This window comes from Girardinichthys multiradiatus, chromosome 5 (genome assembly GCF_021462225.1).
Source record: "Girardinichthys multiradiatus isolate DD_20200921_A chromosome 5, DD_fGirMul_XY1, whole genome shotgun sequence".
NCBI lineage: Eukaryota > Metazoa > Chordata > Actinopteri > Cyprinodontiformes > Goodeidae > Girardinichthys > Girardinichthys multiradiatus.
In genome coordinates, this window is record NC_061798.1 from 40214142 (window position 1) to 40225925 (window position 11784).

At 41.9% G+C, this 11784-nt stretch overlaps 1 protein-coding gene across 2 annotated transcripts in view; it reads right to left on the minus strand.

Annotated features, from left to right (window-relative positions):
* LOC124868492 (protein tweety homolog 3-like) overlaps positions 1 to 11099 on the minus strand; it is a 38346-nt gene extending 27247 nt beyond the window's left edge. Inside the window, exons 1-2 of one of the 2 annotated variants that reach the window (XM_047365854.1) lie at positions 10611 to 11099; positions 8138 to 8323 (exon numbers count right to left, since the gene is read on the minus strand). In XM_047365854.1, the coding sequence (XP_047221810.1) occupies positions 8138 to 8263 (126 nt within the window). In that variant the 5' untranslated portion in view covers positions 8264 to 8323; positions 10611 to 11099. Of the gene's footprint in view, positions 1 to 8137; positions 8324 to 10360; positions 10510 to 10610 lie in introns of those variants that run through there. The other variant, XM_047365855.1, reaches the window with a different exon arrangement.
* Positions 11100 to 11784: the final 685 nt, after the last annotated feature.

The window sequence follows — 11784 nt, forward strand, 5'->3', positions numbered from 1 at the left end:
TCAGGACTGCCCTATATTTAACTCCATCCATCGTTTCATCAACCCTACAAGTTTCCCTAAAGAAAACAGACATGGTGTATTTGGGATGAAGTGTGTAGTCAGCTTCCCACCAGACACAAATAGGCCAAAACGTTTCATTTTGCTCTCACCTGACTGTTTGCTATGTCCGCTACATGGCCAGCGTTACATTGTGGGCCCTTTGGCTGCTTCTCTTTCTGCCCAGCCCGTGACTTTAGTGTTAAACTAGTCTTCTCAGACCTCAACCCTGCAACTATCAGATGTATTTCTGGTCCAACACACTTCAAATAAATGGCTGAATTAACTACTCAGTAGGCAGTCAAGTTCCTGTTAATGACCTAATTATTTGAGTTAGATTCCTGCAGGACACCAGCCCTTGACGACTGGAGTTCGACACCCATGGTTTGGTTGGACAATTGTGTCATGTTAGGTCTGTAGCATTTTGAGATGATGGATTACATAGTGCTCTGTCAGATGTTTAAAACTTGAGATATTGTTTTTATAACCTTCCCCTCCTTTAGCTTCTTCACAACTTCATCCCTGACCTGTCTGCTTGGTCTTCATGGTGTTTGTTTACTAATGTTCTTTAACAAACCTCTGAGGCCTTCACAGAACTACAGGTGGACTCATGAGCCCTCTGAAGGACATTACTTGCACTTGATTTAATTTGTTTATCAGAATTAAAAGGTGGCACACCACATATTTCAGATTTTTATTTATGCAAATGTATACATGCATCATTTTGCCCTTTTGCACCACTGTGTTGGTCTACCACATTAAATCCCAATAAAAATATATAAAGAGCGTCTGGTCATTATGTAAGAAAGTTTAATGGGTATGAATACTTTTGCCTTAACTGGAGTCTGTCTGGTACCGCTTCAGCTTTCAGCTATGGTTTAATGCTATTTATTCCATTAAAAACTAAATTGCAACTTACACACAATTGACAGCAGATCATTTTAACTGAATAAATTTACTGAAATTATGTTGTTGTTTTCTCCAGATCAAACAAGGTGGAGGTAAAACTAAGTCTGCTGACTGAATGCTCCTATCTGCTCTGCCAGGTTAAAGACGATAACCGTGGTGGATCAGGAAAGGATCCTGATGGTAGAGGAGAGGGACAAAAGCTCTGAAGATTCTCAGTGTCTGGTATCATCCTGTGTTATTATCTATTGGATTACTACTGGAGAACTTGTGCTTTGGTAAAGCCATACTAAGCACCACCTACACATTGTTACGCCTCTTGAGTCTTTAAAATCAGCTACAGCTAATACAGGTCCTTCTGAAAATATTAGCATATTGTGATAAAGTTCATTATTTTCCATAATGTCATGATGAAAATTTAACATTCATATATTTTAGATTCATTGCACACTAACTGAAATATTTCAGGTCTTTTATTGTCTTAATACGGATGATTGTGGCATACAGCTCATGAAAACCCAAAATTCCTATCTCACAAAATTAGCATATTTAATCCGACCAATAAAAGAAAAGTGTTTTTAATACAAAAAACGTCAACCTTCAAATAATCATGTAAAGTTATGCACTCAATACTTGGTCAGGAATCCTTTGGCAGAAATGACTGCTTCAATGCGGCGTGGCATGGAGGCAATCAGCCTGTGGCACTGCTGAGGTCTTATGGAGGCCCAGGATGCTTCGATAGCGGCCTTTAGCTCATCCAGAGTGTTGGGTCTTGAGTCTCTCAACGTTCTCTTCACAATATCCCACAGATTCTCTATGGGGTTCAGGTCAGGAGAGTTGGCAGGCCAATTGAGCACAGTGATACCATGGTCAGTAAACCATTTACCAGTGGTTTTGGCACTGTGAGCAGGTGCCAGGTCGAGCTGAAAAATGAAATCTTCATCTCCATAAAGCTTTTCAGCAGATGGAAGCATGAAGTGCTCCAAAATCTCCTGATAGCTAGCTGCATTGACCCTGCCCTTGATAAAACACAGTGGACCAACACCAGCAGCTGACACGGCACCCCAGACCATCACTGACTGTGGGTACTTGACACTGGACCTCTGGCATTTCTTTCTCCCCAGTCTTCCTCCAGACTCTGGCACCTTGATTTCCGAATGACATGCAGAATTTGCTTTCATCCGAAAAACGTACTTTGGACCACTGAGCAACAGTCCAGTGCTGCTTCTCTGTAGCCCAGGTCAGGCGCTTCTGCCGCTGTTTTTGGTTCAAAAGTGGCTTGACCTGGGGAATGCGGCACCTGTAGCCCATTTCCTGCACACGCCTGTGCACGGTGGCTCTGGATGTTTCTACTCCAGACTCAGTCCACTGCTTCCGCAGGTCCCCCAAGGTCTGGAATCGGCCCTTCTCCACAATCTTCCTCAGGGTCCGGTCACCTCTTCTCGTTGTGCAGTGTTTTCTGCCACACTTTTTCCTTCCCACAGACTTCCCACTGAGGTGCCTTGATACAGCACTCTGGGAACAGCCTATTCGTTCAGAAATTTCTTTCTGTGTCTTACCCTCTTGCTTGAGGGTGTCAATAGTGGCCTTCTGGACAGCAGTCAGGTCGGCAGTCTTACCCATGATTGGGGTTTTGAGTGATGAACCAGGCTGGGAGTTTTAAAGGCCTCAGGAATCTTTTGCAAGTGTTTAGAGTTAACTCGTTGATTCAGATGATTAGGTTCATAGCTCGTTTAGAGACCCTTTTAATGATATGCTAATTTTGTGAGATAGGAATTTTGGGTTTTCATGAGCTGTATGCCAAAATCATCCGTATTAAGACAATAAAAGACCTGAAATATTTCAGTTAGTGTGCAATGAATCTAAAATATATGAATGTTAAATTTTCATCATGACATTATGGAAAATAATGAACTTTATCACAATATGCTAATATTTTGAGAAGGACCTGTATAACGAGCAAACTGAATAAAGCTTTTAAAAGAACTAAAAAGAAATGTCATACTTTACAACCTTTTTTTAATAACCTCTTTAATAATTCAAAATTAATAGAAAAACTACCTTTCCGTACATGGGTTTAATCCGTTAAATGAACCTTGGATTTCTATTAAAACCTCAGTAGGGACCAGCTCTCTGCAACAGTCACCCTCCTCTCAGTCAGTTTGATGGCGTCTAGATTAACTGTCAGGCTGACAAACCGTCAGAGCAGATTAGGCGAGGCTGAATTAGCTGCTAATTAGCATGGTGAGCTTGGCTATAAATGAGTGTGCCCACTGTAATGTCGCTGTGTGTGAGTGAGCATCAAACCTAATGGAGATCAGCTTGCAGGCTGTGGGAGGGGCTAAAACGTTAAACACCAAGGCACAGTGATCTACTTTCAATCTGTCCCTGTAAAATGTGTGTGTGTGTGTGTGTGTTTGGGCTGACAGGATCAATCACTTCCACTTCTGTGAGTTGCCCTTGCTCTGCCAGACTGTGTGTTATCATCTGTAGTCTGGATTCGTGTAGGACTGAGCTCGACTTTTTTCCCCCGGAGGCAGTGGCTGACCTCAAGCGCGTTCTGCTTGTATTTACCTCCGCTGTGAGTTCAAAGAGCAGCCAAATTCAGGACTAAACAAACAAAACAAAAAAACAAGAAAAGTCTTTTGTCTGTCCTTTTTCAAAGAGCAATGAGATCATTTCTCCCACTATGCAAACTGTAGCCTACCGTCTAAAATGGTAATTACTGACTTTGCTCTCCACAGCTGGGAATATGTGTTATTTTGGGTCACATGATCCCACTGTAATGTTCTGCAGCTGTTTGACTGTAGCTGACTCTGCGATTCAAACAGATGCACAAGCACTGAAGCAGGGTACCAATGCTGCACGCGAATGCCTTGCACGGCCTCGGGATGAGAGCTCCTATTTCAGAACTCCAAGAAAGAAAGAAAACAGTGAGGACTTTTTCATCGGAAAGGACAGGCAGCATCCCGAGTGATGTGAAAGTCATCAGATGTCAAACGTTATAGTAGATGACTGTTAAACAACTTGTTAGGCTTCATTCAAGATGAAAAGTTGAAGATATAGAGTACATTACTGAAGTATTCCGACCCCTTGAACATACCCTCCCCAATATGACACATGGTGGTAGCAGGATCATGCTGAGGGACAGAGAAGCTTGTCAGAGTTGATGGGTTGACCTGTTGCAGGCTGCAAAAGTCCAGACCTAACTCCAATTGAGAATCTGTAGCTAGACTTGAAAATGGCTGTTTACAGACTTTCCACCCAATATGGCTGACCTTGAGCTTTTATGCAAACAAAATGGGAAATAAATTCAGTCTATGTGTGTACAAAACTCTTAGAGAAATGCCACAAAATATGTATTGTTTTAATTGCACCAAAAGGTGATTCTACACAGCGTTCACTAATGGGAACTGTATAGTAGGTCAAAGCACACGGAGATTTAAACTTTTTGTGCTTTGTGTTTTTCTGTCAAATAAAATCCCAATAAAATACATTGATGTTTCTGGTTGTTATATGACGACATGTGGAAAGCTTCGAGGGGTATTTAAACTTTTGTTAAGACACTGTAACACAGAACATGAAACTAAAGTGTGAGCAAAATCAAATGACACTGAGTGCAAAGTGACCCAGAAAAAGAAAACCCTACACTGAAGATCTTCTGTTGTTTTAGTTTGTGTGATGTTGTGATATAGTGATGGACGCAGTGGATGGAAGGACACTGCATAGGCCCTTGTTTGTGTGCCGAGTGGACGCATAAAACCTTTGAGACGTATATGCTGAGCCCCTCTAAAGACCGGCCTCAGTGAAAGAGTGAAAGAAAGAAGAAAGAAAGACTGTATTCTTTCACCATATTCTGCACCCACCACCACCACCACTATCTACCACTCCCCCCCGCAACCCCACCTCCTCGGTCCAATTCCCCGTTCTTCTTGGTCTTCTCAGCCTCGTTCCCTCCTCCAGTCTAACCAGAATTAACAATCTCACCCTGTAAAAAGAAAGATTTTCCCTCAAACACCCTGAGGGGGCCGAGTGACCCCACATCAACAAACAACACAAAGGGATGCATACGCTCTGACACAGAAGACCATCTAACTGTAAGTAAGCATATAGCATACTGCATCACACAAATAATGCACAGGCATACAATCACGGTGCTCAGTGACATAGAAACGGCCTCATCTGCTGAAATATGTCAGTATGTAATTAGTCTGAAAAGGGGGTCCTTAAAATTCCAGTGGGCAGACACTGAGACACAAACATGCACAAAGGCCCTTAGTTAAATGCTGAATGGCTCATAGGAAGTGGCTACTTGGCAATTTAGCAGCACCTCCCATGGTTCATCGAGCTGCCTCGCTCTCTCCTCTCGTCTCAAGTTAGTCTTTTTTTTTTTATATTCTTTTTTTCATTCCTCCTCCTCCTGCTACCCTCCAGTTCTCATCTTCCCCCCTTGTTTGTGACTGTGGGTGCCTTCTCACGCTCAGCTCTTGAACTTCCACGGCCCCCACCTGCCCTCCTCCTCTCTCAGTGCATGTCAGCAGACTGCAGCACATGAAATGGGGGATTCTAAATGATGCGTCTTAGCTCTGTGGGAGCTGCCAAGACTGAACTCCCCGTTGCAGAGACCTAGTAGTCACCTTGTCCAGGAATGTTAAGGAAAGGCAGGCAAACGTGAACATAAACTTCAGGTCTGAGATGAAACTGCCCTCTGTAGCGGCTTTGTCAACTTCTTCAATGAATAATTGAAAATGACTAATTACTTTTATTCATGTTACTAATTATAGGAACTCCTTTCTAATAATGCATACATTTTAATCCAATAAAATGTCACAATTGTCAAGTAAAAGAGCCTTAGGGGATAAACCTCATCAAGTTTTCACCTATAATACTTTCCTAATATAAATAAATCAGCATGAGAGCAGGTTATTGGTTTAAATTTTAGTAGAAAGAAGGTAGTTTCCCAATTAAATCTGCAACAGGGTCTCTAACCACCTCCTCACTAGCATAAAAACTGAAGTTTATTCAACTGGAAATGTATCCTGAAAACTGTTACTGAAAAATTACATAATATCTAATTCTTACTGCTAAATAAAAAAGGAGAACAAAGCTTGTCCCATATATACAGAGATCCAACAGAACTCTCATTTCAAATGCCGTACTCCTTGGTCCTCTGGCTATTTTCTGTCCATTTTTGAAACACAAAAATTAACTAAGGAAGGAATACAATGAAGGAAATTAGGAAGCAAGTAAAGGTTGAAAGACAAGGAAGGAAATTAGGAAGCAAGTAAAGGTTGAAAGACAAGGAAGGAAGGAAAGAAGGATACAACAGATAACAGGATATGGAATAAAGTATGGAAACATCTAAATTCTGTCTTCCTTTTCCACACTTATCCAGATCTGGAAAATAATTAAATAACAGCCTACTTTCCCAGAGGGTGCGTCTTTTCTGTTTCATCCCTATCTCATTAATTAACTGTTCAACCATGGAGTTACATTGCAAGCTGGGAAAGAAAACGAAACAAAAGATCAAACCAGTGCTTGACTGCAGTTTCTCAAATCTGACACTCAGAACAGCTTCAAACGTGAGTCAGTCACTGGACCCTGTCACGTTCAGAAGTTCAACATTACAGAAATAAGAAATATGTTCAAAGCTTCCTCCCAAAAATGTCACGGTATAAGAAACTAGGTTTACGGTACCTCTAGTAACAGGGTGAGTAACATAGAAATGTATTGTTTTCTTCAACTGAAACCTCATCAAGTGCAATTAGATTTTAAAAAGTGTTTTTTGTCTAACACTTCATGCCAGTTACAAATTAATACTTCACACACAATAAATACAATGGTCCACTTTCTGTGATCCAGAAGTCCAGAAAAAAAACTTTGAAAATATTACCTTTTTAGCAAGTCTGACCTGTTTCGTCTTTTTGAACCACTCAGACGTTTTCAACCACATCTAGATATCAACAGATGTCATTATGAAGACATTTGGACAGGACGTATGGACTGAACAAACTTTTTTTTCTGTTATGCTACCTTGAACCTTCATCCCCCTGAACCCTCAGTGCTTCTTGGGAGCTGAGAGCATCGCTCCTCCCCAGTACCCAGTAGTAGGTCACAGAAAAGAACAAGCTGAGATTTTTTTGCAAAAAAACTATGACTGATTCTATAATGTATGTGAAGTAGCTTCAAACGTCATGCAAAGAGACACCTTAACAATTTTTAAAGGTTTTTCACAGATGCACACGTCTTTATGTGTATTTGTTGCAAAGGAAGGATGAACAGGAGCTCTGGTCGAAGCTTTAATAACTGTAACTTCTGAAATATTTTCACGACTGTTACACTCTGAAACCAAATTAGAACGTCCTTCAAACTCAGCGAAAGATGCAGCATTAACAGAGATTATTTGGACTTAAGATGGTGCAAAGAGTCCCTAAAGGGCATCGCACACTGGAGCAGAAGCAGCTGCAAACTTGAAATCTGTTAACGTCCCAAAGTCCTGATGGTTTGTGGTTTATTTATTTGTGACTGAGAGCCCAACGTTTGCAAAACATTCTAACATAAATGGTTTAAAACACTGAAAATGATTTCCCTGATGGGAAGATTAACTCCCTTTGTCCCAACAGATGGCTGAATGGAAGCAGGTTACAGTTTAAGTTAGCAGAAAAAATTAGCTGCAGAGGAGTTTAAATGGAGATGAATGAAATATCCTTCTGACAATATTCTTCCTATCGGAAATGCCTAGCACCCTCCCTCCACAAAGCTCCACCATCAGGTTCATGGTGACACCGAAGGTTCTACCTCTCAATCAAGAAGTTACACTGGTAGATGCAGGGGAAAAATAGAAGAATAAAGAACAGCCATTACATAGATGTTCATGTACAGTACATCCAGTGCTAGAGGGATGCAATCATTCTAAACATAAAGTTATCATTTTTCAACCATTTATCCATACGAATGGCTGAGTGGTAGCAGCTTCAGCATCATCCTTTAAGAACAATTAATTTCTTTCCTTTCACACAGAACTGATCGATGCAGAAGGAACCCACAATCCTATAGTTGAGACGAGCCACAGAAACCGCTCAGCCAGTCTGCTGTAAAATTACAGCGTGTGCCCGTGACAAGAGCCAGGATGACAACGTGATGCTGCACAATGAAAAAGGTGACAAATTTAGAGCGGAGGGGTAATTATTCTCACCTTCTGATACTCTGAGTCCTCCGGTCTGAAGTCACTGCTCACCATTTGAAATTCCAAGTTGAAATGAGGTAACCGATGAAGCAGATTCACCCACCAAGGCGGAGAATAGTTAACCACGGCGGCCATCCTGATGCAGCTGCCCGCAGACTGTGACTTTGCTCTGTAGCCTGGTTCTTCACGGGGATACTGGAGAGAAATACACAGCCGTGTTTAATGTCATTCGAAGAAATGCGTCTGATGTAAAGATTTGCTGCTAAAACAGTTTTCTGCAGAAGCCTAAATGCAACAGGCATAGCATTATGACCACCTGCCTAATAGAGTGTTAGTTCCCCCTTTGCTGCCAGAACAGTGCTGGTCTTTCAAGGCATTAACTCCACTAGACACCTGAAGGTGTCCTGTGGTATCTGGTAGAAGATCATTTGCAATTTGCAATGTGGTGCCTCGAAGGATCAGAGTCCTTTCACTCAAAGATGGTAGATCGAGATGAGATGTGGAGAATTTGGAGCCCAAGTCAACACCTGAAAATTGTTTCCATGCTCCTTAAACCATGGCTGAACTATTTTTAATTTGTGGCAGGAAATAATTTCCTGCTGAAACAGGCCACAACCATCAGGGAGCACCGTCTCCTTGAAAGGTACGTGGTATACAACAATGTTTAGGTAGGTTGTTCGTGTCAAAGTAATATCCTCTTAACATCTATCTTTCATTTCAGAAACATAAAAAGGCACATTGCTATAAGAAAAAAAAGGCATTTAATGCTGCAGCATCCAAAATTTTATTCAGGTGCATAACTATCCTTAGCATTCTGGATGCCTAAAATTGAAAGTGACACTGATGTAATTGCTTGCTTTGTGATTAATTCAGCAAAATAATATCTGCCCACTTAGAGAATAAAAATGTAATTTCCAAATATTTCTTGATTTTTAAATATAAAAAACAAAAAAATAAACAAAGTCCACACCCTAGATCCCAAAACAACATGCACTATTCAGAAGCCAATCATTTCCTCAATGGTCAGACCCATGTCACCAGTGTTTTCCTTAAACACCAGCATACCTGGCAAGTCAAGTTTGACAGTAGTTTAAATTCCACATTTTTGTCATGACCCAAGTTTTCCCTGCAGTAAATTGTCTATAGTATCACACTGCCTTTGGGAGCTTTACTTTCTTCCCATACTGCATCCAAGGGCCACATATTCCCAGAGTAAGCGACGCACAAGCAACCAGCCAACCAGGGCATAAAAGAAAACGTGACTCATCACAAAAAGGCCACCTTCTCCCATTGCTGCATGGTTCAATGCTCATTACATGGGCACCCTAAGTGGTCTGCAGCTGTTCAGGCCCATACACGATAATCTGCAATGAAAGGGTCTTACCAACACCTTTCGATCAGAAACAACACGAACTTCTTCAGCTATTTGAGCAATTATATCTCCTACCAGTGACCACATTTGAAAGATACTCACCACTGCAGAACAGGAACACCCCACAAGAGCTGCAGCATTGGAGATGCTCTGACGCTATTGTCTATCCATTACAGTTTAGCCCTTGTTGAACTTGCTCAAATCATTAGCTATTTTTCCGACTTCCTTCATGTCAACTTTTAGGACAAAATGTTCCACTGCAGCCCTATTATATCCCACCATAATCAAGGTTATTTACTTCACACGTCAGTGGTCATAATGTTATGCCCTATCGCTGTATGATGACCTCATCACACAGGGAGATATGGAAAAACATGCCAATGTATGAAACATTTTCTGACTAAATCTTTTAAGAGGTCATAATTTGGCTGTTTCACTCCGTTTATGACAAGAAAATGTCAAGTTTTGAAGAACCGTAGACATTAGAAAGCGTGTGGTTAAAAATCAGGAAATACAGGCATTTAACATTTTACTTGCGTTCAAAGAAAGCCAAAATAAGTGATGATGACATGGATGGCTCTGATATATTATGCACTGTAGCAGAGTCATAACAGAGGGCAATAGCTTTCTAATAGGCTGAATATTACCCTATAAGGGCAGTAAATGTAATAAAAATGTATCATTACTGGTGTGTTAAGGACGACATTGTTTGGGGGAAAACTGTCAAATTGATGCGGATGTGGCCAAAGCACGGTTGGCATTTCTCCCGATGCCTGCAAATTACAGGCTTCGTGGGATAAATCAGGAGAAATGGCCGTTAAATGCAGCCCCACGCACGTCCACGGTCCGGTGTGTTGTACCGAGAGCTTGTAGGTCAGTTCAGTCGAGGGAACCCTCTCGCGAACACCATGCGAGGTTATTTATTGCCACAGCCGATAAGACAAAAATGTTGGAGACCCTGGATTAGCTAGCATCATCCAGCTTTTTTTTTTTTTTTTTTTTTTAATAAACTACCGCAGTGACGGAGTCGCCAAGGCAACAAGGAGAAGGGAAATGTGGGTATTTTGCTCCCATTTCTGTGTTGGGGAATAAAACAGTAATGCCACCTACCTAGTGAAGCACAAGCGGATGCAGACTCTCGTTCAGCGGCGTATTTCTTCTCCCCGCCCGTCGGGAGTCCAGAGCGGCGTGTATACTTCACCTTTTGTCTTCCCTGATCCTGTGGTGGTGCTGCTGGATGTGAAGACCACAAGCCGCTGCGGCATCAACGCGGTTGGACCGAGCTAGCTGCTACGAGCCAGTCGGCTGTAGTTCCATCCGCATCGAAAATAACACAAAAACATGCTCGCATTTTTTCTCCCCTACAAGACGCCTTTAACGATTCGACTATCCTCCCCCTGTGGCAGCTTAGGAGTTAAAATCTTTGACCCGCGCCTCAGTTATCTGGTCATATAATTGTTTATTTTACAGTTTGTCGATGCCGTAGCTCCCGCGACGATTGTCGGTTCAGCGCATTTGGCGGTGATATTACTGGAGCATGAAGCGAACACGGTCTATAAAAAGCCCCGGAGGATGGGGCTTTGCGGCAGCTTTGCCTCTTTAAACGTGTCTGTAGGTGATGGGCAAATGCGCCAAAATGGCGCCCCCTGACGGTAAAACACTGGTAGTACAACTTTTGGAAAAGTATCAGGAACCCGTGAAGGTTCTAGATGGGGGGGGGGCATACAAGACCCAGGACTGGTACTACAGGGGCACTAGCCCCAGTTGGCCCCTGTCTAGAACCGCCCATGTCAGGGACGTTGCTAAACATACTTAATGTCTTACATAATACAGTTTTAATCACAGGTTATCTATCTTCCCATTGACTCACCAACTTTTCTGTTGAAGAAAAGCATCTCCATGACATGAAGCTGCCACCACCATGTTTTATTATGGAGATGGTGTTTTCAGGGTGATCTGCAGTGTTATTTTATTCATTTTTACCTTGCTGTGAAAAGGTATTCATCCCTTAAAACCTTATTCAGTTATATATATATATATTTTTGGGGGGGGGGGGGGGGGGGTGCTTTTGGGCCACAGTTAACAGCTTCATATCATTTTAGTATGAAACAACGAACGCAATAAAGCAGTTCTTAAATGGTTTTATTCATCAAATGGAAAAAGCTATGCAGACCAACCTAGGCCTATGTGAGAAAGTAATTCTCCCTTAACCCCAATAATTAGAGGTGCCACCCTCGGAGGCAATGACGGAGGTGGAGGTAACAAATTTGTCTTTTACATCCTT